This window comes from Bradysia coprophila, assembly GCF_014529535.1.
Source record: "Bradysia coprophila strain Holo2 chromosome X unlocalized genomic scaffold, BU_Bcop_v1 contig_173, whole genome shotgun sequence".
NCBI classification, from domain to species: domain Eukaryota; kingdom Metazoa; phylum Arthropoda; class Insecta; order Diptera; family Sciaridae; genus Bradysia; species Bradysia coprophila.
Genome location: NW_023503302.1, coordinates 5,661,984 through 5,678,512, shown reverse-complemented (window position 1 = coordinate 5,678,512; position 16,529 = coordinate 5,661,984). Strand labels below are relative to the sequence as shown.

At 33.5% G+C, this 16,529-nt stretch overlaps 1 protein-coding gene across 3 annotated transcripts in view; it reads left to right on the top strand.

Annotated features, from left to right (window-relative positions):
* LOC119068093 (protein tramtrack, beta isoform) overlaps window positions 1–16,529 on the top strand; it is a 20,142-nt gene extending 3,613 nt beyond the window's left edge. The window contains exons 2-6 of one of the 3 annotated variants that reach the window (XM_037171512.1): window positions 10,772–11,091; window positions 11,156–11,776; window positions 12,595–12,830; window positions 12,906–13,017; window positions 15,947–16,529. In XM_037171512.1, coding sequence (XP_037027407.1) covers window positions 10,801–11,091; window positions 11,156–11,776; window positions 12,595–12,830; window positions 12,906–13,017; window positions 15,947–16,033 — 1,347 coding nt within the window. In that variant the 5' untranslated portion in view covers window positions 10,772–10,800 and the 3' untranslated portion in view covers window positions 16,034–16,529. Of the gene's footprint in view, window positions 1–10,771; window positions 11,092–11,155; window positions 11,777–12,594; window positions 13,532–15,946 lie in introns of those variants that run through there. The other 2 variants (XM_037171513.1, XM_037171514.1) reach the window with 2 other exon arrangements.

Below are 16,529 nucleotides of genomic sequence, written 5' to 3'. Positions count from 1 at the left end.
TTTTCTTCAAAATATTATACTTTGGATTTCGTCTAATATTTACCCATCCAGTTGTTTACCAACAACGACCATTTCAATGTTAGTGAGCTAACAAAACTCTATAAAAATTCAGCGTAAAACGTGGCTCACACACAAAAATTTCTGGTGAACCTTACTGAACCACACAAAAAATAATAATTTTTTTGTTGTTACTGGAATCAAATTATTTTTTTGTTACTCTACGATATAATAGAAAATCTCATGGTAGATATTTTTGTTGTGACTCCGATGTGTGTATGGTACTATATAATATAATATGTTAGGTACGTGTTCTCGTACACTCAGAGTAATTAATAGAAAGCAAAACATTTTTCGTATAACTTTGAGAAATATTTTTTTATTCTATCGCTACACAAGGCAAGGCATTTTCAAAAAAAAACTACAGAAAAATAAAAATTTTAAGACCAGAAAACAAATGAGTTTGCGTTTAAGTTTCAGTGGCAGAACAAAACAAAAAAAAACTCAAAATAAAAACTATTTTTAGTTCAAGGTTTCTTTTTCATATCGTTGATTGCTTGTTTTTAAATTATAATTTTAATTTCTGAAGTAATCTTTTCTTTTGCGGTTTTTTTGTTTTGCTTTTTTTTTCGAACAAAAAAATATTTTGAATTTCCAGCGAATATTTTATTTTGATAATGAACATATTTGGGAAGACTTCAGAGTTTTATCGCTTAATTTATAACAAAAAAAAAGATAAAAAGGTATCAAGTCTGTGTTGTATTATATACCACTCAAAATATCGACCCAAAAAATCAGATGCTTGGACGCATATTTTTATATTTTAATTTTTTTTTGATGCGATAATAAATTCAGAATTTTTAAATTTGATAAATCCCTATGTGCTATGTCATATACATCCACAGTTTCTTCGTTGACATTGTGCCGACAATTTTTGTCATTTTTTTTGTTTAAGTTCTTCATAATTTTCATTCCAAACATTTTTCATTTCATATTTTCTCAGTCGTTTCTTTTTCGTTTGGGTACACAAAATTTCGGCTTGGTATTTCGATTTCAATTTCAATGTTTTTTTTATCTTTGGAACACATTTTTTTGTGGTTTGTTTGTTAATTGTTATGATGAGTGTATGATGAGTGTATTAATGTATTATACGAGCGAACTTTTAGCATAAACAAATTAATTGAATGACTCAACCAATTGTGGGATGCAGACGAAATTCGAACAAAATGAGAATAGAATAGAAAATTTAAAAATTCTTGTTCTCGGTTGTTTGCAATCTTTAATTTTAAAATATCAGAAATTTTGAGGTAATCTATCAGTGGTGTACCCCCGGCTTTGCTCGGGGTTACCATAAAGACATATTATAAAAAGTTTCATACGTCAAAATATTTTCACGCGTTACAAAAATTGACACGTCAAATAACGCATGAAAAAGAACAAATTTTCGCGCATTCGTCAACTTTTCCTCAGTAGTCGGTCTGCCAAGCGTCAAATCTCGAAGACTTTTCCCTTGAGCTCCTGAGAGAAACAAACAAAAGCCCAAAGAATGCCACTGGCATGTAACCAACTGAAATTGATTGTTTCGAGTTTGTAGGGGTTGTTGAATTTGCAAGTTTATCTTTGATCTTTACGTAGATGCTGCAGGCAAAATACCTAGAGATATCATCCGAAATCGTGTAATAACGAAGGGTTTATCACTTACAGATAGTAAGACTAACGATTTATAAATCGACCTTTAAGTTCCTAGTTTTACATGATTTTATGATCATATTGCTTGCGCCCACATAGTTTTTATATAACTGCATGGTCTGCTGCGTTATGTGGACAACCTCTCCTTCGCAAATCTTCAATCATTATTACGTGGACCTTACAATGAACAATCAGCAAAAATATACTTCAACTCAGTTCATTTGATTACAAATTTATCTACACAGAAACGCCAGATACATTAACGGATCGTGCACATATGACGTCACGTTTTTTTTTAAATCAGGTACTGCCACATAATTTCTTCGATTAGTGTCTTAATCAAGGGAATGATTGATTTTGAAATAAACATTCAAACTAATACAAACTGAACCTCAATGCATTACAAATTGGAAGTTTTACAAATTTCTCCCTCTCGACCCTTGGATTCTGGTGTTGGTTGAATGATACGGTTGTTTTATTTATAGTATATCCAATCATCATGTTTCGAATAGTTGCTTGATTTGTATAGATAATTTTTTGTGGAATCCCTTCATTTTCCCTTCCAGAAGTTCAGTTTTAACATTGTCCCTACTTTCATCTATCATACAGCTGGTCTGTACAAAAAACAGGGCACCCCATTAATTTTCGGTTCATCTCAAATCTTTTTTTTTGGAACAGGAGGGTCGAGAAATAAGTTGTTTTTGTAGTTTTCAATTTATAATGTACCTACCCCCATTCAACGATTTGTTTTTTTTGTTTAAATAGTTGGTTTCATCATTCAAGATAAACATGCAGCTCATGCAAAATATTTACTTGAATGCTCACAAAAAATGTCTAGCATTTAATTTTGCACACGTTTGTTGCGAGAGTGTCAAAGAAATAAAAGGGAAGGAAGCACATAACATATTACATACAATTTCTCTCCGTGGAACTTTGTACACAATTTGCGCACAAATTTATTTCTCGTTGTTCTACGCAATTTTTTTTCTGTTAAAAGTTAATTCCTTTAGCTTCAGAGCTCCAAAGATTTTTGTTACCAAAAAGGGAGGACCTTAGTATAATCGTTTAGGATATATAGAGAAATTTTATCATTGTGTGTAATATACGGTCATATTGATTACAAAACAGGTGAAACTTATGGTTCAGATTTTTTATCGATCTTTATGAATGGAACAGAACGATAAGAAACCTCCGTTTGCCTGTACTACAGAAGAGTCGATACGAATTTTTCCAGTACTTAATTCTCTGCACTGTACTTTCTGGTCAAATATCTCCACTTGGGCTAACATCTATGAAATGTCATGGCGTGAAGTTGGTTCACAAACAAAATAGAGCGATGACATTAGTAATATGCCGAAATGTACTAGGAACGTAACAGAATTATACAAAAATCTATTCAATTCCGCCATCAAATTTTAAATGACTCGAGAAATACGAGTCGTAGTAAGGCTGCGAAGTTAAAACTATGTTTTACCCTCTAATATACCATTAAATGGAGTGACGGCGCTGAAAATCGTTACGTAATTTATGAATCATCCCTTGCATTCAAGCCTAAGTTTCCAAACAGTATTCGCTTTTTTGTCTGCTGTTGAATTGAAAAGCGATATCGAGAGTCGACAAAACGATTAAGGGTATACTCACCAGAGAATTTTTATATTTAGATTGGCATCGGAAGTTGGACCATTTCTAATATTAACGAGGCAATTTTTACTTTTGTAAATACAGACCTTAGTTACACCGTGAGGTATGGTCACCGGGTCTCGGAAGGGGCACGTTGAATTCGACTTGTAAGATCATCAATACATTACAAAACTGGCCGATGATCCTACCTCTGTGCTTAAGTTTAATGCAAGCCCATCTTGCGTTCGCTGGACTACAGATTAAATCGAACAAGGAGATGTTATAACCATTTGTCGCGTTCCGACAACAATCTTATTTATTCAACAATTTTTCATGCATTTTTGTCAAAACAGTAGAATTTTCATGGTCTTTAAGCTGTTGTACTACACGTTCTTGTATTCGGATAAGATGGCAATTACGGTTCTAGGAAATTAGCAAAGATTCAGATTGATCAATGACTAGGTGATTAGATCCTAAAAAATGTTTTTTTCTTGTTATTCTATCGACAAACCGTCTCAAAATTCTTTATGACCATGTGCCAATATTGCTACGATATTTTTTTGTACACGATTTTCTAGGTCATATTGTAAATTTTTTGTCTGTGTGTAATAAACTTGGACAATTTCATACTATTTTACAAAGCAACACAATTGCATTTTATATTTTTAAAGTTTTTTTTTACGCTCATATCTGCCAGCTCAAAACGTTGTTTATATATACACAAAAACAATGATATTTTTTTCGTCTTTATATCTATGCAATTGGAAAATTCTACTGAAGTAACTGCATATTTTCTAGTTGAACATACGCGAGTCTTTTTTTCTCTCAAGAGAGTCAATTTAGAAAATGCATTGGTATCGGAAATTTCATTGCAATTGCCCACTTAGCCTTTCCAATGTGAATTTTTTTGCTTGTTTGTGTATTTTGTCAGTAATATTGCAGTTTTGATGGTTTTGACATTGCTTTTGTTTAGAAAATTGTTAGAATAGTCTGGTAAGCATTGTACACGCTTAGCATAAATAAAGAAGAAGAAGAAGCCCTTGTAAGACTAGTATTGTTATTCTTGAAATATCCTTTGGAATATCTTTTAGAAACAAGTGTATCGCAACAATGGAAAGTTACAAATTTAGCTGTATATAGCTAGAGGCTCCTTGTCCCCCGCTAACGAAACACAATCTAACTGCTTTCCTGCTACCAGATCGAATTTATTACGATTTTGTTTAAATTGTTTGTTGTTGTTTAAAGTGTTTGATACTAAATCTTTTACTTCATCAGTTTCAACAAGTTTACTATACCGGACCAGCCAAATTCAGGGCCTATTATTGGGATTTGTTTGAATTCAGTGACCCGAATTTTTCGATAAATTCGGTAATTTTTTCAGCTTCACATCATTTACAAATTTGAATTCGATTCAATTTACTTGATATGTGTTTTTAATTCTTAAAGTCATAATTTCGCATCACTAAAATCACACAAATAAATCGTTATTTTCAGAAAATATTAACATTAATTGAACCGTACATAGTGGCGGTGACCTATTAGAGTTACACTGACCTTTTGCAATAAAAAACTTTTGTATCTCTTCTTTCCCCGCACGATGGGAAAGGAAAAAAAAAACTTATTAAAAAGTTTGAATATTGTCGGGAGTTTTTTTAATGTATGGACTTAAATTTCTGGAAAAACTTTACTCCGTTTAACTTTTGCAACTTATTTATTGTAAAAAATTGTCTTACAGAATCATTTTTCTCTTATAGCACATGATACCAAATTAAATTTTTGAATAGAAAATGTTGAGTGGAACGGTGGTATTTCCAAGCAATTTTCTGTATTAAGTTAACGATGTTTTTTTTTTTAAATGGTTAAATGCACTACTTATACCGGGAAACTATTGAATGTAATGACACATAGCATACTCATGTTTTCGTGGTGTTTTCCTCTTCCTTTACACCATAAAAAGCCATCATCAAATAATCCTATTTCGTATAACAAATTATAACTGAAAAAGTTGCACCGGATAATATAATTAAATTACTAATACTACAAGTTACGAAAGATCTAATTAACATTGTAGTGGCAGTGGGGCCATACTGGACATACCCAGAAAACTTTACCAAAAATTACTCTAATTTTAATCTTTCGTTACACTTGAACAATGGAACTAGTGTACGAGAGGGATACATTTTTTAAAAGAGACTTTTGATTTTCCAAAGCAAAACGAGGCTCATAATTTTTATTTGTAAACAAAAATGTGCTTGCATAATCAAGTACCCAATTTAAGTGAAGAGTCAGCAGTCAGCATTTCGTTTATTTACATTGTAAATTTTACAATTCATGAGATTCTTAATGTGACTAGAGTGCTGTGCGTAGTCGAATGGATAGAATCGCTGATCTGCACAATACATCCTTTCTTTAGTGGATGCATGAATTTTGGTTGGGAATGTCTTATTTAAAAATGCTTACAATAATAGATTCAACAAACACAAATTTACAAGTGCCGCAATTACATCAATATCACTGAAAATATCTGGAAAAATCGCTTCTTTCGCAGAAATCAATTCTCTATCATTAATTTACAATAGAAATTATTTATATGTTAAATCTACTGCCCTGTTATGAACGATCAATTATTTCGTGGAATTCTATATAATTCAAAAGAAAACAAAAATTTACGAAATGTTTATAATTTTCGAGAATAAAACTGGATCTGCGATAGTGACTTTTTCAAGCAATCAGTAAGCGCTGTTCATGTGTTGGCGCTAGTAATTGGAAATATGAATACCGTAGGGAAAGCCACTCATTGTACACTTTTACACAAATATTTTATTGGATCACATGTAAATACAGTGATTAACATTTAGAAACCAGCCGCTGTATGACATTTTAATTTTGGAATGTTTTTGAGATTAACTCATTGTTTTAAATGTTGATTATTGATTTTCCTCTTGAAATACTGACATTTTTTAATAGTACATTACTTACGAACGGGGCAAGTGATGGAAATGGTCGAGGCGTAGCCGAGATCGGTAAACACACAAGAAGTACCATTTCCATCATTTACCCCATTGCCAAGTAAGGTATTTTCTTCAAAAACTTGAGGTAAAGTTTTGGATCCGTGCAGTAAAGTTTACTTTATCTCACGTTTTTGAATAATAGTTATTTGCATCACTCGACTTCGTTTCATATAAAACACACCGTTCAAGGTTGAACTTGAATGTATAGAAGAAGAATGAAAATAAAAACGAAACCGAAAATACGCGATATAAAGCCGAACGAGTTGATCGTTCGATATGCATCACACTACTCGTTGATACGGAGAGTAGGCTCTGCCTTCGTATCAAATTTCTCTTTTTGATGAATAACATAAACAAACTCCACCATTAAGGAAAACATCGCCTGGATCCCTAGACCTGTTTGCAAGGTCTGCTGAGAGAGAACTACAAAAGTGTGGTTACCGATAATTTTTGACGCGTGATATTCAGTGTTTTTATGGTTTGGCGAGTGTAAAACGTTTTATTAAATAATTTGGTTAACATTTTTTAGCTTGGCTGGTTTTAGAATGTTAGTCACTTCAACGAGTTTATCTAAAATTACAAAAAGTTTAGGGTAAAATTACCAAATACTAGCCCCTGCACTAATACGAGCCTCTATCGTCTTTTTTATTCGTTTTACAGCAGAGGACCTTGTTAGGTAGACTTACTTACCTTATTTGATCCATTCTGTCCGATAGAAAATACTACCTCTTTGTGTACATTACATATCGTAGGCAACATGACTAAAGGGCGTATCTCCGAACTCAGGAACTACGGGGCCGTTCATAAACTACGTAACGCAAAAATTGATAATTTTCAGACCCCCCCCCCGGGTCTGTAACGCTAAAATGTATGGAACTTTTAAAAAAATGTATGGACCGTAACGCCAGGTCAACACCCCCCCCCCGGGTATTTGCGTTACGTAATTTATGAACGGCCCCTACTGACTAGATCTTGAAAATCTTTTTTTTCCCTGAATGGTAGTAACAAGTTATGAATTTTGAGCATAGAAAAATTTTCAGTGAAATCAGCATTTTTCGTCTTATTCTCTAGTGTCTTTTCAGTTTTTCCACAATAACTTCCGAGCCGTATGGCCGATGACTTCATGACGAGCTCAAAAATTGTATAATATTGCCGCATCGATTAATTCGGTCATATTTACAATAGCGATTCAAATAGTCGCGGCAATATTATTACTTTTTACTAACTTTCAGGGAAAAATAAAATTTTATTAAAATCGGCTCAAATGTCCTACAAATTTTGTTTAAAAAAAACGGTTTTTTCAGTTTTTCGACAATATCTTCCAAACCATATGGTCGATTGACTGTACATCTGGCTCAAAATTCAAAACTTTTCACTGTCTCGCGTGAGTTCTTACCTAAATTCGAAATTGACCATTATTTCTAAAATTGGAATTGTTTCCAGTGTTTCGTACGAATTCCGCTAAATTGGCAGCTGTTACTACGGCTTTTTTTTATAGCTGTTTTTTTGAGTTCATCTACATGAACATTCTCAACCATTTTCAGTGTAAACTTTGACTTGTCATAAGTATTACAAGTATCTCCCTGGAATATTTTAGAAGCTAGAGGCTCAGACCGCTAGTATCACGTGATCACCTCAAACATAAAATGCGGAATTTTTTATTTTCCGTGTTTTCTTCACAAAGCGCGAACGCTACTGTTTCTTTCTGACAGCCAGCTGAACGGTATTACTCACCAAGCAGCGTTCATTTTCCATTTTAATGAACAAAAAAATATGAGAAAAATAAAATAAATATCAGACATCAACATCTTTGTATAATTACAACAAAAACTTGTAAAACGTTCAACAACTTTTTTTTTGGATTTTGTGTACAATTTTTTATATTTCCATAAAATGTACAAACATGTAGTTGAAGGTCAGATTTGTATGAAACTGAAAAGCAAATATATCAGCTCGCTGTATTATTATTCGCTGGTTGTTATATATTATAATAAGCGCGCCTAAAAAGCCACAAGAAACGCGAATTTCATATTCCATACTTTGTATCCCTAAAATTCAAATTGCAAAAAAAAAAATCTTTTCGTTTTAAGATATTTTTTGTGATGCAAAACGGAAAATTTTCTGATTAATTTTTTTTATGAATTCTTCTTTTTTTCCGTATGACGTATGAGAGAGAATATTAAACCCTCTTTTTCGCTTTACACACATAAGGAACGTCATTTTCAATGGTGAAAAACTGTTGAAAAAAAATTATCCTCATCTGCCCACAGCATAACCCTCGTATTTTTTTGCTTCTTTTTCTCGTCTATAAAAATGAAACGTGAATTTTGTGCTTTTAAGAGTTTTTATAATATCGATCGAAACGGAATATAAAAATAAAATAAATTTTTTACTCCCAGCAGGCACCGAAGTACGAAGTTTTGCCTTTTATTTTTATTTTCTTCTTTTTTTTCCTATTTTTTTGGGTATTGATTTTTGGACGGTTTTTGTATGTATATTTCGTATAACACGATGTATATATATAGGTGGGTATGCTTCGTTCGGTATATTTCACAAAAAAAAAGTTTTTCCCTACTGCCTTTTTCAAATGTAGAGGTACTGGCAAGGAAAAAAAAAGAAATTTTCTCGAAACCATTTTTTATTTATCTTCTCACTGAAGAAGACCTGACTCATTCAAAACGTGAACAACGTCAAGTATTCCATTGTGTTGTGTGTGTAGTATAACGTGTACGTACAGAGTTTATCATTTTCAAATTTCAATTTTCTTTAAGGGATGGTAAAATAATCCCACATTAATTACATATGTACGCACTGTTGCTATGTCTCGTGTGGAATATTACAATTGTGTTGCTGATTTATATTGTACTTCAATAGAATCCATTCAGATCGGAATATAATTCTAAAATAAAATTTGAAAAATCGAAAATATACCTTATGCCAATGTAACATAATTATTTCTCGCCACATGCCGTTGACCTCGCAAACGATTTGACTCAGAGGAATTGTTTTATGATTTTTTTTTGAACCAAATTTTTTTTTTTTTTAAAACTCAGCACTGATTTCTCTGAGTTCATTTTGTGAAATATACGAAAACCAAACAAAAAATTTATTAAGTTTTTTTTGTTTTGGTTTCAACAAAAAAAATGTATCAGAATAATTGGAAGCGTTGCTTTGTGGTGTCAATATACGCGTTTTTACCGAGTATTTTTCATTCGTAAGAAAAAATTATTTTAAATAAAATTTATAATTCGAAAGTAACGTCACGTAAAATGTTACGGCTGGTATTTTTACTGCAATAACTTCGACTCGACTTGAATGATTGCTTCAGTTTTCTTGGGATTTAAAAATTAATTGAATTTGAAAAACTTGAGGTTTTGAACATAGACTGTGCTGGCGTACGTATATACACCTCTTCATCATTAACTTCAGAATATCACTTCCAAAAAAAACAAACAACAACAACAATGGACTGAAGAAGTTGATCTATACGAACTGTTTGATTCTATATTGTTGCCGTTCTCAGCCTATGAATAATCCTGCAACAAGTTGTTTAATGGTGGCATCGTTGTTAGCAACATAACAACATCGATTTCATATTAATCTATTAATCTCAATTCCTATAGAAGATAATGCATTATTCTGAAGCTCAATACAGCTCCAATGCAAGTTGTGTAGAATCAATGTACGAAAAAAAAATCAAATCCTCAATTCATTTCATGAAAGGTCAAGTTATTCGAGGTTCAGTGAATGACTGAGTTTAGTAACATGAAATTACCATGCGATTTGTTACCGCGCATGGAAAAAAATATTTCGTCAAGGGGTCGTTCATAAGTTACGGAAAGTAAGAGGATGGGAAGAGTATAAGGCTCGCATAATGTTACATAATTTTTGGTTGTAGAAATTTTCTCACATCTTGGGTTATATGGGAAGAAAGGTTCCTCAAAAATCCTTACGTAATTTATAAACGACCCCCAAAGCCCAAACGAAACTGACACGAAATTTCTAGGAACACCAAGACTATGATTTCTCACAATTTCGATATTTCTTCTAATTTTGGCGATTGGCTTTGATTTCTCTCATTTTAAAAGATTTTTATGGAAAAGAACTTCTAGGTTCACAAACAGATTTTATCATCATAACCGATGTAGACAGATTTTAGGAAACATTTTTGCTGGATTTTCACGGATTTTCATCGATTTTTAATGATTTCCTTTTTAAGTTTTGAGGATTTTTTTTTTGGATTCTCCTAAGTTCTTTCGTTTTTTAAAGATTTTTTTGAGGATTTTCTTCGATTAAGAGGATTTTCTTGACAGTGGATTTCTTTAATTTATACGTCCTTTGTCCCTAAGTTGATACATTTCACAGAGCTTTAAGAAAAATTCAGAAATTTTTTTCCTGTTCCGATACATCCCAATTTTTATTGACTAAAAATTTTCCTTTTATTTACATTTCAGATCACCCTCTATCAATTCTAAAATTCACCATGATGCCCCAGCAGTATTGTCTACGATGGAAGTACCATCATAGTAATTTACAGAATATGTTTTCCCAGCTACTGGATCGAGGCTGTTTTTGTGATGTAACGCTAGCTTGCGAAGGACAAACATTGAAAGCGCACCGGGTGGTGCTGTGTGCGTGTAGTACATTTTTCGACACAATTCTGACAAATTGTTCGATAGAAAAGGATCCAATTATCATAATGAAAGATTGCAAATTCGACGATGTCAAATGCTTGATTGAGTTCATGTACAAAGGGGAAATAAATGTCGAACATGTAGGTTAAACGAATCAAATTGTGGGTAATCCGCTTGGAATGTTAATCGAACTTTCATTTTCAGAACAATTTAGCGTCACTTCTAAAAACAGCCGAAGAACTGCGAATAAAAGGTCTGGCCGAGGTGTCTTGGCGGGACGAAGAAGCAGCAGACGAACAACAACAAACCAGCATGAAGATCACAAATAACAATAACAGTACATACATAGAACGCACCACCTCACAAAACAATTCCACCGACACAACTCCGCAGCCCATACCACTATATCTACCAAACACTTCGCCCCCACACAATGAAAACGGTGTCCCGCAAATACCATTACAGAAACGAAAAAGAGGCAGACCGCCCCTGGACGGCCCGTTCGAAAGCTACAGTACGCCAAAGATTGCCCACATAGAAAGTAACGCATCCAATTTTAACAGCGCCAATTTAGTGTCAGTCATGCTCGATGCAGAAAATTCAATGGACAAAACGAATGAAGAAGAAACGTGCAATGAATCGACCGCAGACATGGACTGTGAAAGAGAGCTGGAGTCGCCGAGAGTTGTTCCAAAAATTGAAAGACCTGAAACACCGACTGATGACTATAACTATTATAGAGCCGATAATGACGTGGAAGGTAATTCTCACGATGATATGGACTATGACGACTTCAAACCACCGGATATGGATGCTTCAACCTCGGTAAGTTAATTTTATTTCAGACTAAAGGTAATCGACTGGCAGGAATGGAAAAATGAAACCACTGACGGTTGATTCACTTTTCCATTTAGTCATAGGATTTTGACCATTTAGTTCAAGAAAGGTGTTTTCACCCCTGCTTTGTAAGGGACCACTCCATGTCTGCGGCTCGAGTGTAACGATGCCTAACAAAGATGTCTTGGTCGTCCCCTTGCATCTAATTTCGATAAATTAATTTAAATGAAAGAACTCTGCAGTAGGGTCGATAGCTTAAGAATATTCTTTCAACTGGGTCATGGATGCCTTGAACTAAATGAGTAAAAAGTACTAAGTCCTAATATCACGTCGCTACGTAAAAGTGAATTGCCAAATTGTAAGCGTAAAATAGTGGAAAGAGCTAAACGGTTTTACTCCGTCGATCGATGTCAACGATGAGTCCATGTTACTTCGAAAATATAGGAAAATATATAAGTTGACTAGAGGCACAGAAACAGATCGAAAATTCACATTTTTCTTCTAGCTTGTTGATAGAATTCTCACACAACCATTTACCGATTACTGAACAGAGACAGAGATTTGGTTGTAAGTGGCAATTTGCAGTCTTTAGAAAATCTGTTCTTATATTAAGCTCCTACCCCTTGGAGGTTGCGACGACGTGGGCTTTGTGAATTTGAATGTGATAAACGTGGTCAATTGAATATCCATCGAACGTTATGAATAGACCTATAGACCATCCACAGTATCTACGAGCTAGAAACACTGTTTTTGTTCCTCTATTGTAGTTGTAGCACATTACTTATTGAATTTATTACTTATTACAGACAACGTTAACACCTCAAGAACAGGAAGAATGGAAAGAAGTGGTAAAATTAAACGATTATCTGCTGAAAGGGCGACGACCGCAATTTTGGGAAGAATCCATCACAAAACGTGTCATCGAAGCCATCAAAACGCGAGATCTGGAAATGAAAAAGGCGGCGGAATTGCTAGGCGTTTCGTATGGCACCCTATACGGTCGATACCGTGAAACCTATGGATGCTTAAAGCACCCATATAGGTAAAGGCCAGTGCAGGTTTGCCAATCATATTCACGTTTAATGTGGTAAAATCGGTACCTTTCACGATATTGCAGAATCAAGGAGGCAGATATTATTGGCATGCTACGACGCGGTAATATTGCAATGCCACAAGCTGCTGAATTGTTAAAAACATCGCCAGCAAATCTGATCGGACTTATTGAACAAGTATATTCTTAGCCGTAAAGAATTTTTTCGATTTTTTTTTCTCGTAGTTTTACATTTCTGAAGATTTAGTTTCTAAGTTAGAAATATTTTAACTAAATTTAGTTAAAGTAAAAGCAAAATGCAGGTGATTTTAGGCAATTAATGAAGATAGAAAGAGAAGAAGTTTCCAATTCCACTATTTATTTATAAGATGAATTATTATTGTGGTAGTCGTACTACGTTTGTATTAGTTATTATTTCTCCTCCCCCATTTATGTTTCGTTGTTATCACACATTATGAACCAGGCACTGAAATGATTCAAAGTTAAATTTATGATTTTTGGAAAAATTCCTTTTTAGTTGAAATGTTTTCGTAATATTTATATGTTGAATGGATTGAATTGCCCACGACGACTAGAAGATTTTTTTGAATTTTATTTTTCCAATAAAATCCGTAAATTTATACTCTTTGTTTTCCATTAACGTTTTTTTTTCCTATTTTAAAGATTGATTTAATAAATTATTTTTTACAATTCGATTTCTTTCGTTTTTTGCTTTTCCATCACCTGCCACAAATATAGCTAGAAACGTTTTGTTTTTTTGCCGCCGCATGTAGTGTTTTGAGTGAAAGCAGCCAACTCAATAAAAATACCACCGGCTTGCATTAAAACCACTTGTTTACACGGAGCCGGAGGTAATGTTGATGACTGCATCACCTGTCCTCTATTGAGTTTCCACCAGAGCCAGTCTGTACAAACCTAATAACATCACAAAGGCGCCATCTGTTGCATTGAAATTGAAAATGAACCTAGGTCTTAATCCTTTAGGGATTAACAGTACTCGACCGACGTTTTGAAAGTAAAATTTAATTCATTTTAGAGTTGACTCAAATCATTAGGTCCTAGAGGGATTACATTTTAATCTTTTGAGACCTTAGTTCGGATGAACTGAGAAACGAGAAATTAATTTATTTACCTGACGAGATTTAGACGAACACTCCAGTCGACGATCTTCTTTCATATTTCTTATATTTCAAATCTAAAGATTTTTTTTCTCGTCATAGATTACTATTTTTGGCCCGAATTCAAACCAAATCAAATTCCTTCGCTGGTACAGTAATCTACTATTTCTCCAAAATTAGTAATCAGATCATTCTAACTTTGAATTTAGGCTACAGAAAAAAGCTCGATAGACATTATTCACTTAGTTCTTTCCAAATAATTAGATCTTCTACAGAGAAAGGTGGTGAAATAAAGAAAAGAGCTCAAAATCAAAGGATTTTGTATGAAAATACGATTTTCCTACACATAGTAATTTTTTTTGGACCACCCTGTACCTTCCAAAAGGAATTTGTTTTCTTCATTAGTGTTCAGATAATAAGGATCTACGTTACCGAGTTAAAATATATGCAAAAAAAAGTTAAAAAGACGAACAAAATAACTTAAAGTGACTGATTTTCGCCGAAAACACAGGTATTTCAACTTTAAATTTTTTTTCGGCCCAACCTGTATTTTCCACAAACTTTTTGTATTCGACAATGTTGTTCAGCATTCAAACTCTATGTTTCTCCCGAAGAAATCAACTTTTTATCTTTTCGGGCTCTCTTGATATTCAACGAAAAGTGTGAAAAAACACGGTTTTTGGACCCGCCGCCAAAAGTTATTGCCCCGGAACCCAGCTTGGCACCTTAAATTTTCTTTATCAGGGTGCTAATCTCTACCGAAAAACACTTTAACATGCTACGGACACCTCTTTTGACACAGCTTTTTTAGTGGCCCCAGCATTAATTATTTTTTAGGGATTGTTTTGAAAACAAACTACCGAAATCAGGCTGAAGTTTTAATACAATCATTCTTATGTGCCTACAATTTCCACAACCTTCGAAATAGTTCTCCGGCCACGGTGTCGTCAGTAGGAGATGACCGAAATGCAATCTTTTACCTGTTTTTCTACCACAGGCTACGAGGGACACGACCGACCATGGTATCATTAGATATCTGACATTATTTGACAACTTCAATATTTTATGAGCTGATCTAATAATTAATCAGGTTGTCGGATTAGCTCATAAAAAATTTGTCTTTATTGAGCTAATCCAACAACCTGATTAATTAATGACATTATTTGGTTGCTGGCCAACATGGGTTATGTGGGTTGTTGATGTCATCTACAGTGAGAAACATCACTTTAAACTATTTATCCATAAAAGTCATATATCTTGAAGCTACACTGCAACACACCACCTTCAAATCTCTCCTTTTAAACCAATCTCCATACTGTGTCCCATTATGGCTGTGAAAATTTAATCAAAATAAACGAATTCCTATATAGATAGCTATATGCGGCCTACTTAGCTAAGTATATAGGATGCCTGAAATATCCCACACACATAACTAATCAGTTACCTCTTGACAGCAACGCTCTAAGGCTAATTTTCACCAAGATAATTAACATTTAATAAAATCAAATATGGCGGTCGGCGGACATTATGTTGTACTTCTACTTCGTACGAGTTTAAAAGGTCCGTTAATTTTTTCATGAGAACCGGCTTTCGGTATTGGTTGTTTGCGGTATTAACATACTGCTGGCATTGAATGTTGAGAACTTCACGAATTTTAGAATAAGCTAATTATCAGGTATCGACAGAACTAAAAGATGCTCTCTATTTATGGTGGTCTTTTATAGCAAAAAGTTTGCTAAACTAAAACTGAATGAAGTACAAGATTTTTCTTGAACGCACACATGGCGCAGCATACACAAAATAAGTAACAGATTGAAAGACCATACCAGATCAAAAGGTTAAAGTTAAACGTTAAATCAGTGGTCTCTATTTATTTTATAGTTAGCTAAACGAAATGAAAATATTGTGTTGAAATTGGTTATTTTAATGTCGAAAAGATATTTAAAATTTTCCGCATTCTATACAAAAACAAAAATTTCCATTTTCCAGGCCAATCAAAACAACTATTACTTTGATCGAGACTCTTCGGATGATTATATTGAACAGAATGGTCGCAAAAACACTCCAGATTCATAAATCAGTTTATAATTCATACCCTTGATGTGGTAAATTTTTTTTCTTTTGCTTTTCCAAAAATAGATAGATCAATAAACATTTCCAAATAATTAAAGTTTTATTATGATTATAAGCATATAGCCCGTAAGTAAGCCAAAATCAATAAATTATTAAGACATTTTTTTTCTCCTCCGGTTTATTTAATTTATTTATTTATTTTCCATTTTGGTTGTGTTGTTTGCTTTTCTCGGTTCCGTTTTCGCTTTTACTCTCAATTTTTTTTTTCTATTCAAGTGGTTGAATGGTTTATATTTTTTTCGGTTCCAGCCAGTCTAATCGCAAAATAATCACCCAATAAAATTGTTTCTCGATTTTTTTTTATCATAAAGTCGAATTATTTTTGTGTTTTGGTTTTATATGAAAATAAGAAGTGAATATTCATAAAAGTCGTTTAAAAATAGGTTCGTTATGACAAGAAGTGGTTATATAAGCTCCAAACGCTGTTCCAGTATTTTAC